A 26405-nucleotide genomic window follows, 5' to 3' on the forward strand; every position below is an offset into this window, starting at 1 on the left:
TCAGTCTTTTTGAGAATTGGTCCAAATTGGTAACAACTTGAAGTTTAAGACAATTTATAGGTTTAAGAAATAGCTTTCATGTAGTTACCTCATTTTCATCAGTTTTGAGTTTCATGGGAACAATGTAAACTAGCTCTGGCATTTAGCTTCTAGACAAGGCAATATTTGAGAGGATAATAACAGTGTGGTCCTTTCTTGCATTTCTATCAGTTCCAGGTCTCTGTACCTTTCCCCAACTCCTATTATTATCCTTAATTTCTATGGATGAGACAGACTAGGTGAGGAAAATGGAAACAAAATTAGGCCAGGAAGCAAACATAGACCAAACGAGATAAAATCCATTCATGTTGACCTTCACATACTAAGAACATGGATGGTATACTTTCTGCAGTTCTATCAGGTTAGCTTCACTGCTGCCTGTTTATTGGTCTTTCCTGATTAGGAGAAGAGAAATCTCCAGAAGTTCTGCATGGCAAATTAAAGAGTTAGGAAAGCCAAGTTATCAGTGGGTATGACAAGCTACTTAGTCTTGATAAAATTATTGAAGGACTCATAGTGACAAGCCTTTAGAAGCTCAGCCTTCTAACTTCTAAGGGTTTCGTAAATCTGGCAAAGAAGGCTGTGAACCTCAAGGTGTGAGATCTAACATGATAGTACTTTAGGAACTTGACCAAGGCTATTGCTTGTGACTAAAATGTCTCACATGGAACAAAGTGTTCTATCCTGCAAATAAAGAAAATTTTACATGTATGGTTCTGGAGAAATGGGGGAAAACAGACACAAAGCAACAACAACACAAACAAACAAACAAAAAACCAGTTGCTGAAAGAGCTGCATTAAGGATGTCAATCTCATGAAGGGATGTCTGCTTATCTCCACCCCGCAGATGTGTTCCCTTCCTAAGCAGAAATTCTGTGGCTAAGCCACCCTCTGTACCATCCTAGAAACTACTTCAAATTCCTTTGCCAATGGTCCGCATAGTCAAAGCTGTGGTTTTTCCAGTAGTCATATACGAATGTGAGAGTTGGACCATAAAGAAGGCTGAGCGCCAAAGAACTTACGCTTTCAAACTGTGGTGCTGGAGAAGACTCTTGAGAGTTCCTAGGACTGCAAGAAGATCAAACCAGTCAATCCTAAAGGAAATCAACCCTGAATATTCACTGGAAGGACTGATGCTGAAGCTGAAGCTCCAATACTTTGGCCACCTGTTGTGAAGAACTGACTCATTGGAAAAGACCCTGATGCTGGGAAAGATTGAGGGCAAGAGGAGAAGGGGACGACAGAGGATGAGATGGTTGGATGGAATCACTGATTCAATGGACGTGAGTTTGAGCAAACTCCAGGACATAGTGAAGGACAGGGAAGTCTGGCATGCTGCAGTCTGTGGGGTCACAAAGAGTTGGACACGACTGAATGACTGAATAACAACAACAACATTCTTTGGCTTAGTAGAGATTCACTTCTTCACAATAAGCACTTCAAATACGTGCCTCCCTCTTCCACTATGGATTAAACAAGATGTCCTTATGGAAATGTCCTGATCTCAAACAAACAAACTCTAAATCTTCTAAAGGTTGATGAGTCAAACAGGATAATAATACTTACTCCATTGTTATCATCCCTACATTTTATTTAACAACCATGAATATGGAGTATGGACTGGAAGATGCAATACAGGGATTTGCTGTTGTGCTGGGATAGGAAAGGTGAAAGCAAGTCAGGGGGAATGTAGAGCAGACAGCCAAAACTGGATCGTGAATTAAGAGATTAATTTGGGGCTGAGTGGCAGAAGACCAAGCATATACACAGAGCAAGAAAACACTAAACAAGAATTCATTGCTCTAGGGTTCAGGAAGTCTATACGTGGGGGGGGGGGGATGGAGAAGGGGCGGTGGGGTGGGGGGGGAGAGAATTTGGATTGTTTCACAGCAGCTACGGCCCAGACTAGATTTTTTTAGTATCTGTCCTTTCCATGCTGCTGCTGCTGCTGCTAAGTCGCTTCACTCGTGTCCGACCCTGTGCGACCCCATAGACGGCAGCCCACCAGGTTCCCCCGTCCCTGGGATTCTCCAGGCAAGAACACTGGAGTGCGTTGCCGCTTCCTTCTCCAATGCATGAAAGCGAAAAGTCAAAGTGAAGTCACTCAGTCGTGTCCAACTCTTAGCGACCCCACGGATTGCAGCCAACCGGGCTCCTCCGTCCATGGGATTTTCCAGGCAAGAGTACTGGAGTGGGTTGCCATTGCCTTCTCCAGTCCTTTCCATAGACATACATATTTACAGTTTATTTACATTATAAACTTTTGGTGAAAAAGTTATACATTTCTTTGAAAAAGGCTCACAGTTCTGACTCTTTGTCATTTTCATCCAAGTAGTATTCGTCATCTGTGGTTGTGTCTGTGTCACAATCTGAGTCTACTTTATCCTCTTCATAGATATTAAGTGGCGCATTTAGAGATAAGCCATCCTTTGGCCTCTGGTTACTAGGAGAATTTGAAGTTGATGAGTCTGTCAGGTTAGCAGGGTTAATTACATCATCTTTCAGGAAGCCAGGGTTCTTAAGAAAACTTGGTTTCCATAATCTCCCTTGTGTGAGTGACCGCTTTACATTCTCCAAGAAAGCCAGTTGCTGTTCTTTCCCAAAAATCCCATAGTCAATAGGCCTGGATATAGATGTTGCAGACCTAGGACCCATTTTTGTCCTGCTGTTGTTCATAGCCCAACTTTCATTTTCACCACAGGAGGGAAGTTCAGAAAAAGATTTAAATCTTCGACTATACCCGCTGTTGTTAGAGAATTCATTCCCAAGGGTCAGTCGACTGAGAACGTCATCAATAGAAGTGCTTTCAGAGAAATGGCGCTCTCTGACTTTTGGAGGATGACTTATTCGTAGTAGATCACCATGTACATTGATGCTTTTTAAGCTTTCTGAACGATAGGAGTGTGGATGACGTTCACACTCCAGAGATGAAGCACTGCTTTGTCCTTGCTGGCAACTGGTCAGTGGGACGCAAACCATAGGTTTCTCTACAGGCTCCAGTTGAAAAGGGGGTTTCGACTTCCTCTGATGGTCAGGGAAGTCTGCTTCCCTGAGGCTGATCAATGTGGGTTGGGCCAGGGCTCCTGATTCTCTTTCCAAAATCTGAGCTACTGTCACATCCTCAGAATTCTCACACTTTGGTTGTGATTCTGAAATATTTTTAAACTCGTTTTGATGTGGTTGTGAAATGTTGTTGGACTTCTGATTGCTTAAGGGTGTAGAAGCTTCTCTATTGGATATTGCAGTAAGCTGGAGAGGGTTCTCGGATTTCTCCACATTTATTCCATCATTACTTAACCTGCTTTCATCTGTGGTTTCTGTGGACTTTAAAGTAGCCTCAAGGGACAGTGGGTTGCACTCTGGTGTGCCAAGGGACAAACTGCTAAAGCCAGAACTGTTCCCACTTTGGGGAAAGATAGTAGCTACATGTCTTCTAGGGTATAAGTCTTTGGCTGGAAATTTTCTGCTGGCTTTGGACATAACTGCCAATCGGTGTTTAACTGAAGATCGGCTTTTCCCTTTTTCTAGGTCAGCCCAGCTTTTTTTGCTTTTATCACTTCCTTCAGGAAGTGAACGTTGATTCCATGCCAACTTCTGCATTTCATCTTTAGCCTTGCTCTCTGTCATATTTACCTCCTGTCTTCTTTCAGGTAGTTCTCTGGGTTCAGACTGTGAACTGTCTAAATCTTGTTCACTTGAACAAGTCTCCTCATCAAGCTGTAGTTTACTCAAGGCTGGAGTAAGAGCAAAGACTTGGCTTTCTGGGTCAGAAAGTGGTTTCTCGGAGTTTTGGGGGAAATCTGTTCTAATTTCCCCTCTGACTTCCCTAGGCTGCAATCCACTGGAGCTCTCCTCTGTAACTGTGCCTGCGACATCTTTTTGAAGACTTCCAGTAGCTGTAATGGCCGTATCACTACCTGTATGCTCTCCAGAACTTCTTATGATGTGGGAGTTTTCAACATTCTCTTCTGAATGGGCTGGGAGGTTAGAAAAACCACTGTCATCTGATTTAATGGATTGCGGACAATTTTCAGATTTCTCTCTTGTAACTTTTTTTTCCTGAAGCATTGGTGAAGTAAATACAGTTTCACTTTGCAATTTTTTCTCTTTCTCTTTCCTGCTTTGTGAATCAGATGGAGGTGTTTTAGCTGAGTTGTATGGGGAAATTTCTCCAGTTTTAGGTTCTTGTTTATGAAGAGAAACATCTGCTTCAATAGAAACCATTTCCTGTAATGTAGGTTCTGAGGACTCAACACTTGGTAATTGGTAAACAGTCATATTTTCAGTGATGTGAGAAGGATGGCTGGTCTCCTGAGCAGAGGTATCTTTAGACAAAGCTGTTCCTGACTGGTCTTGCGCAGGACAATTCAGTTGGTCTTTTTCTAAAGCATTAGGAGATGTTTTAGTCCCCACTTTAGTTGATTCTGTAAGTGAATCGATGTTTTGTGTATACTTTTGAAGAAGGTCACAGAATTTTTTGCTGTGCTTCCTCGGTAGAGTATAATATATTGAAACCACCTCAAGACATTTCACATTATCTTCATCACCAGAAACAGAAAACATACTCGTAGTCTTAAATTTATGTAAAGTTTTCCCACTTTCTTGTCCTGACATATCTGAAGAAAAAGGTAAAGGGTGTTCATTTGGATGGGAAAATATTCCTGTCTTGGAGGCAGAAATTTTACCATTCTTTTCGGTACATTCTTGTAAGTATTCCTCCTGGTGGTGTTTCTTGCTTAAAGAACACTCATAAACAGACGAGTCACTTCCCAGAGGGTTAACAAGTCTCTCCCAAGGCCTCAGTGTTACAGTGGAAGCATCTGTATCGGAAACCAAGCATTTTCCTCTTTCATCTCTTCCAGTTGAGCCATAAAGTACTCCTGAAGGACATGACACAGCCCTCTTGATGAGGACTGGAAGTGGCCCTTTTCTAACAGAAGCAGATCCAATGTCTGTCTTATTTGTCATCCCTTCTGTGGCTTCAAGTGCTACTGAGACTGAGTCTGAAACTACTTTGGAACAGTCGCTCTCTGATTCACGAGAACTGGGACCGAATTTTTTTGATGTATACTTTCCTATTGGATCTTCCACATCATTTTTGATTTGTAATGCAACTGGCTCTTTCCTAAACAAAGAAGGCATTATCGTACTTTCAGGCTTCCTGTTATCGATGAGAGAAACGGCTGATTTTCTTGGTAAAGTACAATAAATTGTATGAAGCTCAGGAGACTTGGAATTGCTTTGAGTTCCCTCAGTGAGACTGCTGCTGTCACTTGTAGGCATTGATCTGCTTTCCGTTTTGCTTAATTTTTCGATGTAGGATATATGTTGTCTTACTTTTTCTTTTCCCTTTCCACCCCTGAAAAGAGGGCGTGACTGGCATTTGACAACATTAACCTCTTCATTATGTACAAGTGTGCAATTATCATTACTCTTTTGGTTTTCTAAGTGGCTTAGGGAAAACTGACTATTTTGGTTCTTGTAATCAATGTCTTCTCTTTCTCCCAGAGATGGATCTTTGTTTGAAGGACATTTCCAGAAAACTGTGGTAGAAGGAATTACCAGAGCATCAAGGCAAGAATCATTTGATGGTGAGGAATGTGGTAGTGCCCCTGAAGACAGATCTAAAGAATTACGTGGCATGTTGTGATCAGCATCTGACTTGCTACAGCTGGTAGAATAAGTCGTGATACATTGTTCTCCCTTGGTATCTAAATGAGCAGGCTTTTCTGGAGACTGTGGGTGTTGATTATCAGTATATTCAGAATTCCTGTGGCTATTTTTAATAATGCTTGAAATATCTTCATTACTTACTGTTAATTCCTGGTGACAAACTTGATTTGGGCTGAGAAAAAGTGATGTTGTTCTGCTTTCCTGAATGAAAGGAAGGGAAGTTGCTGAGTCAAGTTTTCTGTTCACAGTATAACTGTTACCTTTTTTTAGTTCATTGGCTTTATGAATTTTGGAGGTATCTCTCCTGGAAATGACTCCAGGCAAACTTTTTGAACTTATTGTGGTAGATGCATTAAAAACAAATCTGTTGCTCTTGTCTGAGTCCTGGGAAAGAGGATTTTGAACATCAGGTAAAGTGTTAGAAATTACTGTCTGTGAAACAAGTTGGGGTATTTCACCTGTCATGTTTGTCTGGTCTATCTTGTTTATTTTTTTGTCTTTTTCCAAAACAGATGCCTTCAAGGCTTTCTCATTATTTACCTCTGTGACCAAGATATTGGCTTGGCTTTCAGTCAGAGGTGGAGAATCAGCTGAAACATTGTTGGTCACAGTGACTTCTGTATAGTTTCTGATTGGAAGAGAGGCCGGCTTAACTTTCTGCAAAGTGACTGTGGGAATCTGAAAGTTAGGACTCTGAGGATTCCCTCTGTCATCAGGAATGTGTGGGAAGGTACTTTTGAATGAGGATGCTAGAGTTTGAGCAATTTCAAATGAGTAAGGTTCTTTGTTTACATGTACTTCCATAGGAGAACATTCTAACCCACCAGATTTCATGTGATAGCTTGCACTAGTCATGGAACAAACATTTGCTGGGCTGAAATGAGTAGACTGGTTCCCATTACCTTGTGCCACCTCCATGCTCTCCAGTGTGGATGCCTGAGAATCAAACTGCCAGGGATGTGGTATTTGTTGGCTTCTGGAAATATTTTTTCTATAACTGGGAGAAAATGACCCCCAGCGATGAAAAGGAACACTATGGCCATGACCAGCTAGTGCACTGTTTACTTCAGTGGAGATCATTTCAAAGTCTCTGTCACAAGAAGTAAATGGTTTCCTGCTTTGATGAAAGTCAGAAGAATAATGTTCTTCCTGTTGGCCCCAAAAAGGATTTTGTCCAAATCTCTGTCCCCTGCTCCGTCCAAAAGTATTGCTAAAGAAAGACCTAGTAAATGGGTTATCTTCATGGTAGAATGGCATATTTTCTGAGTTCTCAAGTGGGTCAGGACTCATTGCATTATCTATGGGAGCATTTAAACCAACACTTTGGTAAACACTCTGTGAATGGTAAAATTCATATCTCCTATTTGCCTGGAAACACCTGGGGTACATATACTGGTCAGCTGGGTCAATTTCCATTGGTGATGGTGCCTCCAGGAACTCTTCCTGGTTCTGCCTGTTTCTAGAAGAATCTGATCTATTCCATATGATAGATGATAAAGGAGTTCTCTTTGGGCTCTGTTGGTGGCTTGGTGATATAAACCCAGTCTTATTCTGAGTTGTGGCTGGAAAATATAAGCTTCTTGCTTTGAAATACCCTGTAGCTGATGAGGCTGATCGTTGCTTGCTGTCAAAACACAGAGAAGTACTACCAAAAGTATTATTTTGCACATAATCTTCTTTTAAGACTCGGGGTTCCCTTGTCCTATACATATCATAGATTGTCCTTGTTCTAGGAGAAAAAGTTTTAAAACCTTCCCTAGGGGTTCCTGGTCTTAAGACATCATAGATAGACATATTAGAAGTTTCATTATAGCAATTTTTGTGCCTTCCTGTGATATTATTGTATTTGCTCCCACTGGAGTAAAAACGACTGAGCTGTGTTCTTGATCCAATGTTGTGAGGTGTTCTGGTATTCACTGAGCTTGGAGATTGTTCCTGAGCCAGTTTGCTATCCAAATCACCTAAAACTAAAAGGAGAATATATGTCATTTTTTTTGGTAAAAGATTTTACAGTCTAATAATACTTTGAATTGTTGAAGGCCCTTCTTGAAGAAACATAATCACTTATAATTTTTAGATCATATCATCATAAACGTTATGACATTAACTGATTATGTCTTTAAGATAGTTTGACTCTTACAAGGCTCCAATGGAAGTTTCTTTTTCATACTTTTTCAAAGTTAACCTTCCATAATGTCTTCGAAACATAAAGCTACATATTTTTTCACCTAACAAGGATTGTAATCATGATTTCTTTTAGTGCATCTTTTGTGTCATTAGGTAGCTATAATGTTTCCAATGGAGAAGGCAATGGCACCCCACTCCAGTACTCTCGCCTGGAAAATCCCATGGACGGAGGAGCCTGGTAGGCTGCAGTCCATGGGATCGCTCAGAGTCGGACACGACTGAGTGACTTCACTTTCACTTTTTACTTTCATGCATTGGAGAAGGAAATGGCAACCCACTCCAGTGTTCTTGTCTGGAGAATCCCAGGGATGGAGGAGCCTGGTGGGCTGCCGTCTATGGGGTCGCACAGAGTCAGACACAACTGAAGCGACTTAGCAGCAGCAGCAGCAATGTTTCCAACTGTGTTTACCACAGGGGATTGTAAAAGAAATGAAAGTCTATAAATAATATGTGAGTTGTACTTAGCTGTACATTACTGCCAAAAGTTTGGCACCCAATTTATAAACATACTTATTTGGATGAATTTGAGCAATATATAAAAATTTAAGTTCTATGAAATACTATCAAATGATATACTAATGGTAGATTGCTTCCCCTGAAAAAAATATGACCCAATAGATATTTATATGTGTCTATCAGGTACAGTTCTAAGCACTAAATAGATGAACTCATTAAGTCCTCACATAATCTTGCAAGTTTAGTAGTTACTATTCTCATTTTATAAACAAGGAAACTGAGAAATGAAGAAATTAAGTAAGTTGCCCAGCTTATATAGCTAGTAAGTGGATCCAGGCAGCCTGTCTCCTGAGTCCGCACATGCAACCACTGTGCCACAGAAGTTCACTTTTCATTTTTTCTTTTGATGAGCTAAAGATGATTTCACCATAAGTTCATTATGTTACAAGGATGTGAAATTGCTGTTGTCAAACAATGTTTACTTTTCTTTTAGTAGCAAGGTCAGAGAGTGGTATAAAAGTCAGGCCCCAATGACCTCCCTATAATTCCTAGGCCAACCCAAGACCCAGGGCTCATATTTGCTAGGACCACTGTCTCTGTGATCTCAGAAAAGTCACAGGGCATTTTCACTTGGTTGGAATTTCCTTGAATTGTTTATTGAATCATATTTGACATCTTTTCCTCAATAAAAACCTGTTAGAATTTAAACAGAATCAAAATCTTTTAAAGTTTTAAGATCCCCTAAGACCTATCTTATAATATATATTTAATCATATTCATGTTATAATAAATATGAGTACATGTATATTTTGAAGAAATGTTCATTAAAAAATAAAATCTGAGAAATAAGCTATGGAAATTATTTAAATTGTTGAAGAAGTTTTTTGTTTACAGAATCTTTCCTTCTGATTTACATAAAATGTTTCACTCTTTGTTGTCATTAAAAATTGTAAATTTAACTCTTCAATGACAGAGAAAATGAGGTGTATCAGTATCTGAGTGAATGTAAGTGAGATGTACTTATAATATGCCAATTATTTTAGGACAGGTATTGAAGAAGTTTTTGATATCCACTCTGGATTTTCTCTACCCTATTTTATTTGTTGCTGCTGCTGCTGCTGCAAAGTCGCTTCAGTCGTGTCCGATCCTGTGCAACCCCATAGACAGCAGCCCACCAGGCTCCCCTGTCCCTGGGATTCCCCAGGCAAGAACACTGGAGTGGGTTGCCATTTCCTTCTCCAATGCATGAAAGCGAAAAGTGAAAGGAAAGTCGCTCAGTTGTGTCCGACTCTTCGCGACCCCATGGACTGCAGCCTACCAGGCTCCTCCTTCCATGGGATTTTCCAGGTGAGAGTACTGGAGTGGGGTGCCATTGCCTTCTCCGGAATTTTATTTGTTAGTTGGTACTATTAAGTTTGCACGGACAGCAAAAGAACTAGTCCTGAGCACTAAATGTCTGTAACTAAGGAGTTCTTTAGGGAATCATCCTGTTAATGCTTTAATGAAAAAAAAATTAGTTTTCCCCTGTCCCTGAAATAACTTACTCACTACATCCACAAATAAAATAAGCAATGCCAAAATATAAGACAGGGCAAAAGAAAAAAAAAAAACCTTCATAAATCTGTCTTTAAAACAAATTATAATGAAATCTCTTTGATTTCTGTTTTCTCTTTCAACTTGTTCATAATATTTTTTCCTCATTAAAGTCTTGCTGACTACAAAAATATGTTGTTATAATAGAAAATACAGGAAAGTATAACAAAAGAGGTAAAATCACCTAGAATCCTTCTTCCTAGAGATAACCACTCTTAACACTTGAATCCCAATACTGCTATTTTACTCACAACACTGAAGGTGAAAAAGTCTGCTGTTCTTCTTCTTTTTATTTTCAGAGCAGTCATTTTTTTTCTTTACTTCATGAAAAATAGCTCTCCTCTACTAGCAAAATCTTTGTTTTGGAACAGAAATTTTCCTCTGGGTTTCTTTTCTCTGAAGCAAGTTCTCTGCCAGGAACCATTTCACTTGAAAGGAGTGCCTAGGTTGAACATCCAGCTGGATGTCTCAGTGACCTCACCACTTGTCCTAACTATAGGACTGAGGTGATGTCATTGCCTTTGCAAACTGAATTTAGTTCCTCAAGGTGAAGCTGGTGAATGATTTCAGATTTCATGTTTCATATGGCCAAGTTTATTTTAATACAAAATAAACTATGTCAAGGTGAGTGATGCTTACATAATAAGATCCATGGGTATATAGTACTTTTGGAATCTGTTTTAGTCTTTATTGTTATCTATTGTACAAGGTTAATATTTTAACAACAATTAGATATCATCACTGTGCATTTAGGTCCTAATCAGGAGCAATAAAAGTCTATTAAGGATAGTAAACTTTATAAATATATTTCTAAAGATATATTCTTTTATCTTTTTACTTGAGTTTATATATTAAACATTGTTACCATTCCATAGATTTATCAGGCCTTTATCCAAGAATATTACTTACATTATATTTAAATACAAGATTTTTAAAATATTTGTGTTAATAGCATGTAACCACATCCTCTTCAGGTGAGGGTAACAAGAGGACTTCAAAAATAAAGTACAAGGGCTTGAGCATTTTATTATAAACTGTAATCATTATTTGCTTTCCATTGGTACCGGGAATTCCAAAGGAAATTCAATGCAGAGACTTACCTTGGAAGAACTCATCCTCCAGCAGCGAACCATCCCACGGAGGGACAGTACTTCCCTGCCTCATGCTTGCTGGCTTGGGGACAGTTGCACTGTCAGTGGGTTGGCTTTCCAGAGGTGAACTGTATATTTTTGCCTGCTAATTTTAAAATAGAAAATGTAATATTATTTTTGGATCTTCTTTAGCCAACATGTTCCCACAAAAATGTCCCAAGCTTAAAAGTCCTAATCTAAGGACAGCAAATCAATTTTCCTACCATTTATTTATCTAGTTGTAATGTTTTGTTGTTTTTGCCGTATGCAAGTGACCACAAACTTCTCCATACTTACATTAATTCCACTTTGTATAAGTTTTCAGGCAAGATATCTAGGCTCTCTCTGCAAAGCATGCCTACAAATTTACACAGCACTACAGAAATCTTACAGAGCTTCTTGGGAAATGGAAAGAAATCGACTTCTCATGAGTGGGGAATGTTGTTTGTCTGGCCCAGTGGCTGTAATTTTAGGTTTCTTAGCATTGTACCTATTTTCTATTAAAGGGCAGTTAGCTGAAACTTGTAGTGGATCATAAGATTTGTGAACTTGATGGATTTAGAAAAGAAAAATTTTCCATCCACAGAAATCATGTAGAATGGTAGAGCCTCCCAGACACACATAAGGAACTGATAAATAGTTCTGAAAAAAAGGTGCTGAAAAGCATGACCTTGTATATGCATTTTAAATCTTTGCTATTTTTATAGGATTTAGGAGAATGATGTAGAGATGGAGAGTTGTTTACCTTCTTTACTAGCAAATTTTACCTTGATTTCATTAAATCTATCACTGCTCTACTTTTAAGCTTTAATTTGTCATTATAACCTTGAGGAATTATCCACTCCCATCCCTTCACTTCCTTTTGCCAAAATTCCATTTGAATTTCCTCTGTCACACTGGCTCTGCCACTCCTACTGCTGCTGCTGCTGCTAAGTCGCTTCAGTCGTGTCTGACTCTTGTGCGACCCCATAGACGGCAGCCCACCAGGCTCCCCCGTCCCTGGGATTCTCCAGGCAAGAATACTGGAGTGGGTTGCTATTTCCTTCCCCAATGCATGAAAGGAAAAGTGAAAGTGAAGTCGCTCAGTCGTGCCTGACTCTTAGCGACCCCACGGACTGCAGCCTACCAGGCTCCCCCATCCATGGGATTTTCCAGGTGAGAGTACTGGAGTGGGGTGCCATTGCCTTCTCCCCTGCCACTCCTGACTCCACTTTAATTCATCCTGCATGGTATCCTCCACAAGGCCACTTACCATTCCAATTGCTTTATTCTCAGCTCATTTTCTTTTTTTTTTTTTTGCCACTTTATTTTGTTTAATTGAAGGATAATTGCTTTACAGAATTTTTTGGTTTTCTGTTATTTATCAATAAGAATCAGCCATAGGTACATCCATGTCCTCTCCCTCCTGAACCTCCCTCCCATCCCACCCTTCCAGATTGTCACAGAGCCCCTGTTTGAGTTCCCTGAGTCATACAGCAAATTCCCACTGGCTATCTATTTTACATATGATATTGTAAGTTTCCATGTTATTTTCTCCATACATCTCACCCTCTCCCTTCTCCCGTCCCCTCATGATCATAGGTCTGTTCTTTATGTCTATTTCGCCATTGCTGCCCTGAAAATAAATTCATCAGTACCGTCTTTCTAGATTCCATATATATGCATCAGTACATGATACTTTTTTTTTCTCTTTCTGACTTACTTCACTCTGTATAATAGGCTCTAGGTTCGTCTACCTCACTAGAACTGACTCAAATGTGTTCCTTTTTATGGCTGAGTAGTATTCCATTGTATATATGAACCACAGCTTCTTTATCCATTCATCTGTTGATGGACATCTAGGTTGCTTCCATGTTTTAGCTATTGTAAATAGTGCTGCAATGAACATGGGGGTACATATGTCGTTTTCAATTTTGGTTTCCTCAGGGTATATGCCTAGTAGTGGGATTGCTGGGTCATATGGTGATTTTATTCCAAGCTTTTCTAAGGAATCTCCATACTGTCTTCCATAGTGGCTGTATCAAATTATGTTCCTACCAGCAATGCAAGAGGGTTCCCCTTTCTCCACAGCCTCTCCAGCATTTATTGTTTGTAGACTTTTTGATGATGGCCATTCTGATTGGTGTGAGGTAGTATCTCATTGTAATTTTGATTTGCAGTTCTCTAACAATGAGTGATGTTGAGCATCTTTTCTTGTGTTTGTTAGCCATCTGTATGTCTTCTTTGGAGAAATGTCTGTTTAGGTCTTTTTCACACTTTTTTTTTGATTGGGTTGTTTGTTTTTCTGGTATTGAGTTGCATGAGCTGCTTGTATATTTTGGAAATTAATCTTTCATCAGTTGTTTCCTTTGCTATTATTTTCTCCCATTCTGAGGGTTGTCTTTGCACCTTGTTTGTAGTTTCCTTTGCTGTGCAAAAGCTTTTAAGTTTAATTAGGTCCCACTTATTTATTTTTGTTTTTTATTTCCATAACTCTAGGAGGTAGGTCATAGAAGATCTAGCTTTGATTTATGTCATCGAGTGTTCTGCCTATGTTTTCCTCTAGAGTTTTTATAGTTTCTGGTGTTACATTTAGGTCTTTAATCCATTTTGAGTTTATATTTGTGTATGGTGTTAAGAAGTGTTCTAATTTCATTCTTTTGCATGTAACTGTCCAGTTTTCCCAGCACCATTTATTGAAGACACTATCTTTCCCCATTGTATATTCTTGCCTCCTTTGTCAAAAATAAAGAACCCATGGGTGCACGGGTTTATCTCTGGGCTCCCTATCTTGTTCCATCGGTCTCTGTTTCTGTTTTTGTGCCAGTACCAAACTGTCTTGATGACTGTAGCTTTGTAGTATAGTCTGAAGTCAGGAAGGCCAATTCCTCCAGCTCCATCCTTCTTTCTCAAGACTGCTTTGGCTATTCATGGTCTTTTGCGTTTCCATATGAATTGTGAAATTTTTGTTCTAGTTCTGTGAAAAATGTCATTGGTAATCTGATAGGGATTGCGTTGAATCTGTAGACTGCAATTGGTAGTATAGTCATTTTCATAATATTGATTCTTCCTGCCCAGGAACATGGACTATCTCTCCATCTGTTTATGTCATCTTTGATTTCAGTTCACTTTCTACCCAGTCCCTGCCCCTTGAATCCCTCTTTTCCCCAATTCTTCTCTTCTTATTTGATATTCATTATCACATTTCATCTCATCTTGAATGCTTAAGATCAAATCTTTAGTCTTTCCAAAGCTCCAGCTTTTTAACTTTTCCATCACAGGTCTGTCCAAATCTAAAGCCTAGGTTCTCTTAATCCTTGCATTCCCCATAATCTAGTATAATATTTTTATAGTTGTCTGCTTTCTTTCTCAAGATCTAGGTCAGTAACTCCTTATAGAAGCCCTGCCTAAATTTCATTGACTTGCCCATTAAATTTTGGGCAAGCCATAATTTAATACATACAAAGGAGATTTATTAATAAGAAAGAAATAATCCAATGATATTTTATTGACTATTGGATATAATTTAACACACTTATATTAAATTCAGAAGTAAATAAATATTAGAAGCACATTATAACTATAGGGATATACCAAGTGGAGATAATAAAACCAGAAACTAATCAATTGAGAAATCAGATCAGTTACAGTTATACTTTTCTCTCTACAGTGCATCAAGGTGTTCTCTTTTGTGCCCTACCTACTGTCTTTTTTCTAAGATTTATTTATTTGGCTGACTTGGGTCTTAGTTGTAGCACATGGTATCCTCATTGCATCACACGGGAAACTTCATTGAGCTGCATGGACTCTCTAGTTGGGTTCGTGGGCTCCAGAGTTCTCAGGTTCAATAGCTGCAATGCCTGGGCTTGACTGCATCCCAGTATGCAGGATTTTAGTTCTGCAACCAGGGATTGAACCAGAGTTCCCTGCATTACAAGGTAGATTGTTAACCACTGGACCACCAGGGAAGTCCCATCCAAATCTTTATTTGTGCTAATAACATTAAGCCATGAACTTATAAGTCCATTTTTCCCAAACCTGCAGTTTTGGTACTTGTTGCAGAGTAGATATATTTGATTAAGAGACAGTAAGCAATATTGTCTCCCAGTCATTTTAACATTCAAATGAACTTCAGATTTCCTTTAAGTAGACTGGAGTACATTCCTTCTGGCCTCCTGGATAACATTCCTTAATAATGAATTTATAATGAAATGAAAAGTACATGAACTGAACAGTCAGGTGAAGAGACAAACTTCTTTAGGTGGGAAGTATTTCTACCACCTATAGACCGTGAATATAACCTCTTTTGGTTAGATTTCTGTCTAGATCTACTTCAAGGTCAAACCTATTCATCCAAGATACTAAAGATGTTTCCCACACAGTTCAGTTCAGTTCAGTAGCTCAGTCGTGTTTGACTCTTTGTGACCCCGTGGACTGCAGCACACCAGGCTTCTCAGATATGTCATCTGCATATCTGAGGTTATTGATATTTCACCTGGCAATCTTGAATCCAGCTTGTGATTCATCCAGTCTGGCATTTCACATGATGTACTTTGCATATAAGTTAAATAAGCAGGGTGACAATATACAGTCTTGACATACTCCTTTCCCAATTTGGAACCAGTGCGTTGTTCCATGTCCAGCTTTAACTGTTACTTCTTGACCTCCATACAGATTTCTCAGGAGGCAAGTAAGGTGGTCTGGTATTCCCATCTGTTTCAGAATTTTCCACAGTTTGTTGTGATCCACACAGTCAAAGGTTTTAGCATAGTCAATGAAGCAGAAATAGATGTTTTTCTGGAATTCTCTTATATTTTCTATGATCCAATGGATGTTGGCAATTTGATCTCTGATTCTTCTGCCTTTTCTAAATCCATCTTGAACATCTGGAAGTTCTTGGTTCATGTACTTGAACATGATGTTGAAGCCTAACTTGGAGAATTTTCAGGATTACTTTGCTAGTGTGTGAAATGAGTGAAATTGTGCAATAGTTTGAATATTGCCTTTCTTTGGGATTGGAATGAAAACTGACCTTTTCCAGTCCCATGGCCACTGTTGAGTTTTCCAAATTTGCTAGCATATCGAGCACAGCACTTTAATAGCATCATCTTTTAGGATTTGAAATAGTTCAGCTGGAATTCCATCACCACCACTAGCTTTGTTCATAGTGATGCTTCCTAAGGCCCACTTGACTTCACATTCCAGGAGGTCTGGCTCTAGATGAGTGATCACACCATTGTGGTTATTATATGGCTAAGAAAGGTAAATCCTCTGGGGCTCACAGCGCACACTAGTCTTCAGTCAGGGATGTCTTGGACTCCAAATTTTCCCCCAAAGAATGTTTCATGCCATAGAGTTATCATAAAAGATGAAGCATATTTCCCATACCTGGCCTAGAGGATGAGGCTTTCAAGTAGCGAGATACCTCCGAATAGCAGAACAGTGTCAAAATCCTTTTCCAAATTTTGATTTAAGCTTTTCCTTCCCAATTATCTTTAACCCCCATGCTCCAGACTCTCTACACACAATTCTATAAAATGTCAAGCACTTTTCATTTTCTCTTGATTTTCTTGTTCTTTTAAAAAAAATAAAAGTACACTTTTGAGGACTCCGTGTCTCTGCTCCTGATCTTTGCTCTCCTCTTCTGAAGATATCCTTCAGAGTCTAGTTCCTATATCACCCTCTCTGTGAGTCCAATTCTCAAAGGAATAATTAATTACCATAGTATTTTTAATGCACCTCTGGTATTGTATATATTATTTCATGTCAAGGTTGTTTAAATTCTTTCTACTTTTACTTTATCACTAAATTTCTACCCTTCCTCCTTGAATCACACTTTTTAATTTCTACTCTGATCTAGGAAACCAGGGATTCACAGACATATAAATAATGACCCTGGAAGTGGCCCACTTTTTGAAATAACTAAGAAAGCATACCATTCTCCTTTGTATCCTGAGCACTTAACATAGCATCAGCATATAAGAGGTTGATTCATATTTAGTGAACCGAATTCAAAGACTATGCTTCCTACAATAATATTTCGTATTTTTGAATTCCTCCAATACATTTTGTACTATCTTTTATCTGAACAAAATTACTCATTTTTTAAGCTTTCACTATATTTAAAAAATATTTTCTCTTATTTGATCTTTAGAACAAACTTGTGAAATATGTAGGGATTATCATTCCCACCTTGCAGATGAAGAAACTGAGTCTCAGTTAAGTAACTTACTCAAGCCACAGGAATAACAAAAGGTGATGCTGACTACTGACACTCATATGGTCTGATTTCTAATTCTATTTTCTCCACTACGTTGCTTTGTATTGTTACTTTACAAATGTGGATATCTTCAGTTAGGTGGTAAACTCTCTGAAGACAGGAACCTTGGTTTAAACATTCCATGCTGTTTATGCACTGTTATGGATTGATTTTTTTCTATACCAAGATAGAAAATTATATATATATAATTTTTAGTGAAAATTATTACCGAAATTGAGACGCTGAATATTTAAAATATTAGGACTCAGTACAGCATGTCTGAGGTAGGGAAACATAATGGTTAAGCATGTGAATTTTATACAAGTCCAAATCCTGACATGAGACAAACAAATCTCTGTCATAGAATAACCTCAAATGCTGTACAACTTTGGGCAAGTTGCTTAACCTTTCTGTCCTGTGCCTTATTTTCTTTCTTGAAATAATGAGAAAAAAAGAGAATACAGCAACAACAATACCCCTCATATAATAATGTTGCTGTGAGAATTAAATGAATTAATTGTAAAACACTTTAGAACAGTGCGTGTGTGTGTATTCAGTCGTGTCTGACTCTTGTGACCCCATGGACTGCAGCTGGCCAGGCTTCTCTGTCCATGTGATTTTCCAGGCAAGAATACTGGAGTGGGTTACCATTTCCTTTTCCAGGGGATCCTCCCAACCCAGGGATCAAATCTGGGTCTCCCTTAGCTCCTGCACTGGCAGGCAATTTCTTTACAACTGAGCCACCTGGGAAGCCCAGAATGGTACTTAGCACTTAATATTAATAATTTCTTATCATTAACCATTACTAGTCTTCTGTGGTTAGAGAGGATTTTCTAGAGGACTTTGGCTGGTGCTCTCAGCCTAATGAGTTAGAGGAGTGTCCTAAAAGATTAGAGGCCAGAGACTCAAATGCCGGCTTTAGGATTTGTTACAATCTTTAATATGGTACATAGAACATGCTGAGCAAAATGAGGCTGTTTTTCCAACCTCAATTCACTCTGCTAACGTTTGCAATGCTGATATGAGACAAACAAATCTCTATCACAGAGTAACCTCATATTATCTGACTACTTCTAGGGCAGCCAAACCTGTAGAACAGCTGTCGAAACTGAAGCTTAAGGTCAGGAATGTTACCAAATGCCTTGGTAAAGTCAACAAATTAATTTTTCAAGGTGTTCTTGAATTTACTCTGCATCTGCTTTCCTGCAAAGGTCAAATCCAGCATTGCACCTGTGGCACACATTCATTTCTTATTTCAGTTTGAGTACTCACATTGTGCCAGGAAGCGGGGATACACAGGTGAGCAGGCATAGTCCCAGCCTCAGGGAGCTCGCACCAGCCTAGTATGGTAAGTGCCACACCGGAGGTATGTTTCTAGGGGTACAGAGTGGGCCTATCACCTAACAGCAGACCCAGCCAGAAGTTGCTCAGAAACGAGGAGTGAACAAGTGGCCAAAGCCATACAGTTTGTCTGTTCTCAGAGATGGTGACTACTTGGATTTTGGATTCCTTACCTGTAAGGAGATGGTTCTCAACTGGGGGCAATTTGCTCCTCAAGGAACATTTGGAAGATTCTGGAGATATTTTTTATGGTCACAGTTGAGTGGAGGTGAACTACTGGCAGCTCGTAGGTAGAGGTCAGGGATTGCCACTAAATATCTTCTAATACATACAAGAGCCCCCACAACAAAGAATTACTCAACCCGAAATGTCAGTAGTGCTGAGGTGGAGAGAACTCTGAGATAGAAGATTTCTAAGTTTCTCTTGTCAACCTAAATGAAGGCATAAGCTGGGGCAAGATCAAGAGATGAGTTTATTTAGCAATAGAAGAATTGCAATTTGGGACATGTAAACCGTAGTAAGCAACAAGCAAGTGTGCTGAGGATTTGGGGCAGGCTGTATCTGAACAGGGAATGAGTTCAGTTAGAATGAGAGAAGAGTCCAGTCAGAGTCTATTAAAACAAAAAACAAATGAAGACCAGCTTTAAAAATTTCTTAAGCAGACAAAACCCATCTATTCATACAAACAAAACTCAATTCAGCTTATTTTGTAAGGCCACCCTGATCCAGGTCATTTCTTGTTCATGCCTCTGGAAACCATAAGCAAAACTTCCTGTGGCTGATATGAGGCAATCCCTGACTAATTATCTATCATTTAAGAAAATTCTCATATTATTATCAGTTTTCTGTATATCAGGCATTTATGGAGGCATGCATGAGATTTTCCATTTTATATCTCCTGGCTCCATTTTAGATTGAAATTCTTTCACATTCTAGCACTAAAAATTCTGTTTTCTGAAACCCTTGGCTTCTTTTAAGCTGATGTAAATGTTTAAATAGCAGCTTCCTTCTCTTTGAACAGAGGATCATCCAAAAATGTAGTCCAGCCTCCTATAAAATATTGGAATCCCCGCTGTACCATACCTGCTAGGCTGCCAACCAAGAGAGAGGAAGTTCATTATCTTAAGTCTTGGCAAGAATCCCTGTGGCATCACTGGCCAACTTCCAGCTCTTTGCAGTTTAAGGGGATAGGACTTTTATGGATAAATAATGGAGATCTACATGTTATACAAAACCCTTGTCTTCAGCAATAGTTTCATTATTTTTTTCTCCCCTACTTTTTAAATAGTTATTAACTGGGAGCTACATCATTGGCTTGAGTTTCATTTATATTCCCAGTTCTTATCTTTTTAGATTGACATTCTGAGCAGTGAAATCATCAAAGGCAAACAGCAATTATGAGTATCAAAAAAGAGGGTATCTACTAATCCTCAGACTGGACTTTGAAATCCCAAGAACTCCAGGTTAGCTCTCCTGTTTTATAACTTCTAGGTGCTTGAGTTTCTTTTTATGCCCCTCACCTGTTTCAGACACCACAGCTCTTAAATGGGGAACGATGGTTAGCTCTGAGCACTTCTCTGAGGAAAAGCCAAGAGGACAGAAGCATCCTGGAGTAGCGTTTGGTGCTCATTCGTGTTCGACTCTTCGTGACCCTCTGGACAGTAGCCCACCAGGCTCCTCTGTTCATGGAATTCTCCAGGCAAGAATACTGGAGTGGGTTGCCATTCCCTTCTCCAGGGGCTCTACCCAACCCAGGGATCGAACCCGGGTCTCCTTCATTGCAGGAAGATTCTTTATCATCTGAGCCACCAGGGAAGCCATCCTAGCATAGGGTTCTATTCTTTTAGAGAACAAAGCTGTACGTGTGCCAGTTCAGTTCACTGCTCAGTTAAAGGCAAGTCTGTAGGCAGGGAGCAACAGGGGCTCATAAGCACACAGGATTTCGGGACTGATGAAGCTGTAGGCATTTTTGACTTCTGGTGACAGAGTTACAGAGACCTGGGTTTTCTAATCCTGACTCGATCAAGTATCAGTGTGACCTTGAGCACGATCTTTAAATTCTCTGAACCTCAGTTTTTTCATTTTTAAGTGGGCATAATAATAATACCTATGTCACAGATTGCCTCTGGGTATTAAATGAAATGATTGATGTCAAGTGCCTGGATGATAACAAGCTCTCCATGAAAGTGTAGCAGTTGGTCCTGGTGTCATGATTGGGGCTCAAGCCTATGAAAGAGGGAGATAGGGTTCGATGTTATCGAGAAAGAAGTAGCATTACTTTGAGGAAGAAAGGAGGCTCACTTTTGTTTGTGAAATCAATCACAATTGGGAAACTTGGAGATTTGCAGGAGATTCCTTACTTCACAAACAAAAGTGAGATATATGCACTCCTCACCAGAATTCTATCCCGTGCTCTTTGAAAAAAGAAGATAGAGAAACGTCAAGTGTTAGTACTAAGGGCAAAGTCAACTGAAAAACGCCTCTACCTTCCTCCTGCGCTCTTAGGTACCTTCAAAACTCTTTCTTTTGTCTCCAAACCATATATGAGTTGCACAGAAAGACACTGGTGTGTGTAGATCAAAACGCACGAGGGCAAAAAGAGTAAGAAACAGAAAACAAAGCTTCTCAATTTTATAAACATGTGAACACAGAGAGAAATTTAAATTTAACTCTTAAAGTGGAGGTCCTGTTTGGCTGGCCCCCTCATGTGAACTTGTTCTGTCCAGATGCATTTTGCCTATCAGTGGCTTCCTCTTTGAATACAAACGATGATCTTACCCAGAAGAGGTCTTATAGAGACCCACCTTGGTTTGCAAGTTTATTCGGAAATTTTCAAAGCTGGTCTCCACATGCTTTTGATTTTGACAGAATCAAACTGAACTCTCCCCTTTTTACATTCCCTGCCCAAATACAGCCTGCCCCTGGAGGAGAAGGGGACAACAGAAGATGAGGTGGTTGGATGGCATCACTGACTCAATGGACATGAGTCTGAGCAAGCTCTGTGAGATGGTGAAGGACAAGGAAGCCTGACATGCTGCAGTCCATGGGGCGGCAGAGTCGGACACGACTGAGCAACTCAACAACAACAACAAACCCTCAGCAGACTCGCCTGCAGCTTGCTACAGTCTGAATGTCTCAAATTGCAAGTCCTCTGCTACTTTCAAATAAACTGTTCCTCTGCCCAACACTTCAGGGCTGTATAGGACTGACAGGTGATAAAATATCAGAGATAGTAGCGATGGTCTCAGGTAGAGCCTGCTGTTTGAGCATTTCAGTACTAAAGCCAACTGGAAACCAATCACAATTGGGAAACTCGAAGCTCTGCAGGAGAAATCTAAGCTTCTCAGGTAAATTTAAGACTGCACCAAGGAGAATTCTATTTAAATATGTAATCAACCAGGAATTACATTAATTCTGAATTCTTCAGCATAACCTTTAGTTCTTTGGTTACTTACCAAAGTGGTTCTCCTCACAGACACAGAAGGTGTGTGGCCATCACATCTGTGGAAAGAATTTGAAATAACTTCTTTGAAGAAATGCCTAACTTTTGGAAAATCAATAGCACATTTTCTATTATATCTCTGTATCTTGAGAAGATATATTTCTGATGCTCAGTAGGGAAATCTTTCACAGTGCATTGCTGAAAAATCTCTCAGAAACATTTTCCTATGCTTGCTTAGGAACAGTGTTTTACATCTTCGTCACTCAGGTAGCCAAGAAAAAATACATAATAGTGGCTTTTTACTTGAACATAACATGAAGACTTAGTAACAGAAATAGCTATATTTGTTGAGTACTGTGTGTCAGGCTGGGCTGAAAGAAGCACAAGCTGGAATCAAGATTGCCAGGAGAAATATCAATAACCTCAGATATGCAGATGACACCACCCTTATGGCAGAAAGTGAAGAAGAACTAAACAGCCTCTCGACGAAAGTGAAAGAGGAGAGTGAAAAAGTTGGCTTAAAGCTCAACGTTCAGAAAACTAAGATCATGGCATCTGATCCCATCACTTCATGGAAAATAGATGGGGAAACAGTGGAAACAGTGTCAGACTTTATTTTTGGGGGGATCCAAAATCACTGCTAATGGTGATTGCAGCCATGAAATTAAAAGACGCTTACTCCTTGGAAGGAAGGTTATGACCAACCTAGATAGCATATTTAAAAGCAGAGACATTACTTTGCCAACAAAGGTCTGTCTAGTCAAGGCTATGGTTTTTCCAGTGGTCATGTATGGATGTGAGAGTTGGACGGTGAAGAAAGCTGAGTGCCGCAGAATTGATGCTCTTGAACTGTGGTGCTGGAGAAGACTCTTGAGAGTCCCTTGGACTGCAAGGAGATCCAACCAGTCCAAGCTAAAGGAGATCAGTCCTGGGTGTTCATTGGAAGGACTGATGCTGAAGCTGAAACTCCAATACTTTGGCCAACTCATGTGAAGAGTTGACTCATTGGAAAAGACCCTAATGATGGGAAGGATTGGGGGCAGGAGGAGAAGGGGATGACAGAGGATGAGATGGTTGAATGGCATCACTGACTCAATGGACATGGGTTTGGGTAAACTCTGGGAGCTGGTGATGGACAAGGAGGCCTGGCATGCTGCGATTCATGGGGTCGCAAAGAGTCAGACACGACTGAGCGACTGAACTGTGTGTCAGGCAGCATTCATATGCTCTATAGGAATGTTACCTCATTTAAATGCATCACTGTTGTCAAGTGGATACTGTGACAGCTCTCATTTTACAGATCAGATGATGGAGGTGCAGAGAAGTTAGAAGACACTATATAAGGTACTTAGTGGCTGAACTCAGAGCTGGCCACAGGCTGGCTGAATCTAGAGCTCTCCTTAATCAGTATGGCACACGGACTATTCTTGCAAATGGGAAACAGATTTTATGCTTCCATATATTTTTATTTTAAAGAGATACTAAGTCAGAGCCAGACAACAATTTATAAGGGGACTTTTTCAAAAGGCAAACCTTACAAAGATGGTTTCAGGATGCTTATTTTTACAAGTAAGTCTTATTTATTATGAGATCATCTTAGAGAAGAACAACTGTACTTTTACTGTTTATATAGCTTCTCTAAAATCCACTGGAAGGTGAAAAAATTTAAAGACATAGGTCCAAAATTGAGGTAAATTTTGATTTTTTAAATCTATAATCCCAGGTAAGGGTGTGCTGCCTGAATTGCAGAGTAAGAGTTAATAGACTCTAACTCTCATATGACTCAGAGCTCTTATATGAAGTCAAGTCCTCTTCTTCATTAAGAGCACAGCAAGAGGGAATCAAGAATTAAATAAACTCAGACTCTAGGTCAGATCAGTTAAAATTGTCAAGATGCCATTTTCCTTCATTCAAACCCCTACCTGCTTCATGGTTCTTGAAAGCTGAGCATAAAACCTGGGAGGCCAAACAATTTTACATTTAAAAGATAACAACATGTATTAAACATGAAACTAAAAGATGCTTGCTCCTCAGAAGAAAAGCTATGACAAACTGAGACAATGTGTTAAAAAGCAGAGATATCACTCTGCCAACAAAGGTCTGTATAGTCAAAGCCATGGTTTTTCCAGTAGTTATGTAAGAAAGTTAGAGTTGGACCATAAAGGAGGCTGAGCACGGAAGAATTGATGCTTTTGAATTATAATGGTAGAGAAGACTCTTGAGAGTCCCTTGGACTGCAAGGAGATCAAACCAGTCAATCCTAAAGGAAATCAACTCTTAATATTCATTGGAGGTACTGATTCTGAAGCTGAAGTTCCAATACCTTGGCCACCTGATGCCAAGAGCTGACAATGGAAAAGACCCTGATTCTGGGAAAGATTGAAAGCAAAAGGAGAAGGGGGTGGCAGAGGATGAGATGGTTGGATGGTATCACCGACTCAATGGACATGAGTTTGAGCAAACTTAGGGAGATAGGGAAGGACAGGGTATGCTGGCATGCTGCAGTTCATGGGGCCACAAAGAGTTAGACACGACTTAGTGACTGAACAACAACAAACAACAACAACATATATTTTATACTTTAGCTCAAAATTTAAACAGAAATTAAAATATGGATTTTTTTCATATTATTCTGAAATACCAGCTCTATCCTAATAATATTTAGAAGTTAAAATACTGCTTTTATTCGTATTCTTCCTTTTCATACGTCTTTATTGAGCCTGCATGTCTTCTACATACTAAGTACTATTTTGAGTGCTTTGAAGGAAATAAATATGACTGAGATAGAAACTGTTCTCTAAGAGGCTTTATGACAGGAAAGATTAGGTACATAAAAAGCCAAAAGGCAAGCCACAATGTTACAAGGACAACACAGGGGCTTAAGTCAAATGAAAATGCAGAGGGGCTGGTGAGCACTTGCCGAGATAAACCAGGAAAGCAACAGGGAGAGAAGGTGCTGGTTGAACAGGTATGAGAGCCAAAGAACACCAGGAGCACAAGCCTGGAGACATAAGACAGCAGGAAGCTGGGAATTGACAAGTAATTCCATTTGCCTGCAGCCAAGAGAACATGCTAGACTGTGAAGATTCTTCCCAAAGTCCTGCAGAGAGGCGGGCCTCTTGGTGTCCCTGCGCAGCTCAACATTCTCATCAGCTGATCAGGGCCCTAGTCTGACTTGGAGTGAAGGGGAATTCCTAAGGATGGCAGGTGGCACAACTGGGATAGAGTTTCACTGAGAGTGAGGGTGTGCTGTGAGTGCAAGGATGCACACTCCCTGACAGTGTGCAAGGCCGTGGGAGCCACTGTGGATCGAGGTAGCAGGCAGGGTGTAGGGCTCAGGAGGCTTGGAGGCCCAGAGTCTCCACAGTCACTTCCAGGCCTGCGGTAAATGTATGTAATAATACTGTAACATATTCCAGTTAATGTATGTTTCTCGTGTGAAGGGCTTCCACTTGGAGAGTGACTAAAACAACAGTGCAGTCAAAACATGCTGGTTAAATTCCTCTGGGTTTGGGTGATTTCGAGAGCTAGAAAGCTATCTCATATGCCTTTGCTCATAAGTCCTACTGAGCCATACCTTAAAGATCTCTCATGTATATTCCCACGTTGCCAGCTATAGACAGAGCAGTTTCTCAGCCGTGATACTACTGGCATTTCTTCAGTGTAGTGGTTTATCACATGCATTATATGATGTTTAGCAACATCTCTGACCCCTACCCACTAGATGCCAATAGCACCCACTCTTCAGCTCTGAAAACCAGAAATGTCTTCAGACATTGTCAAATGGCTTTTGGAGTGTAAAACTGCCCCTGCTTGCAAACCACTGAGCTAAAGTGAGTATCTCATTATGTCACTTTTCTGTTTAATGAAAAAAAAATATATAATATGCACATGCACACATGCATGAAATACACCAAAATATTAGTGCTTGTTCAGGTCAGTGGGTGAGGGGGATGATTTTATCTGTTACATGTATAAAATATATATATATATATATATATAATAAGGAACTACATATACATATATAGTATATATAATAAGGAAAAGAATGGCATTCATAGAAAGGGATGAACGCCTCCCTGCTGTCTACAGGATCAAGACCAAGCTCCTTAGCATGTATAAGTTTTCGACGTTCTGGCCTCTGCCAAATACTCCCACCTCACCTCTTATCAGTCTCACCTTACACTGGGTCACTGAACCTCAGTGACCTAGATGGGTTCTTGCTTTTTTTCCAGTTTCTGAATCTTTGTTGTGTCATTTCTTTCTGCCTGGCACAACCTCCCAATTCTTAATTGCCTCGCTCAGT

The 26405-nt window shown here is 39.8% G+C and overlaps 1 protein-coding gene across 3 annotated transcripts in view; it reads right to left on the reverse strand.

Moving 5' to 3' along the window:
- Nucleotides 1-2269: 2269 nt before the first annotated feature.
- The window catches only part of EXPH5 (exophilin 5), an 86773-nt gene continuing 62637 nt past the window's right edge, over nt 2270-26405 (reverse strand). Inside the window, exons 4-7 of one of the 3 annotated variants that reach the window (XM_081545362.1) lie at nt 22113-22158; nt 11049-11184; nt 5765-7679; nt 2270-5704 (exon numbers count right to left, since the gene is read on the reverse strand). In XM_081545362.1, coding sequence (XP_081401488.1) covers nt 2338-5704; nt 5765-7679; nt 11049-11184; nt 22113-22158 — 5464 coding nt within the window. In that variant the 3' untranslated portion in view covers nt 2270-2337. Of the gene's footprint in view, nt 7680-11048; nt 11185-22112; nt 22159-26405 lie in introns of all 3 variants that reach the window. The other 2 variants (XM_081545363.1, XM_081545360.1) reach the window with 2 other exon arrangements.

The sequence above is a fragment of the Giraffa tippelskirchi genome, chromosome 11 (genome assembly GCF_054371585.1).
Source record: "Giraffa tippelskirchi isolate mGirTip1 chromosome 11, T2T-mGirTip1v1.2.pri, whole genome shotgun sequence".
Classification (NCBI taxonomy): Eukaryota; Metazoa; Chordata; class Mammalia; order Artiodactyla; family Giraffidae; genus Giraffa; species Giraffa tippelskirchi.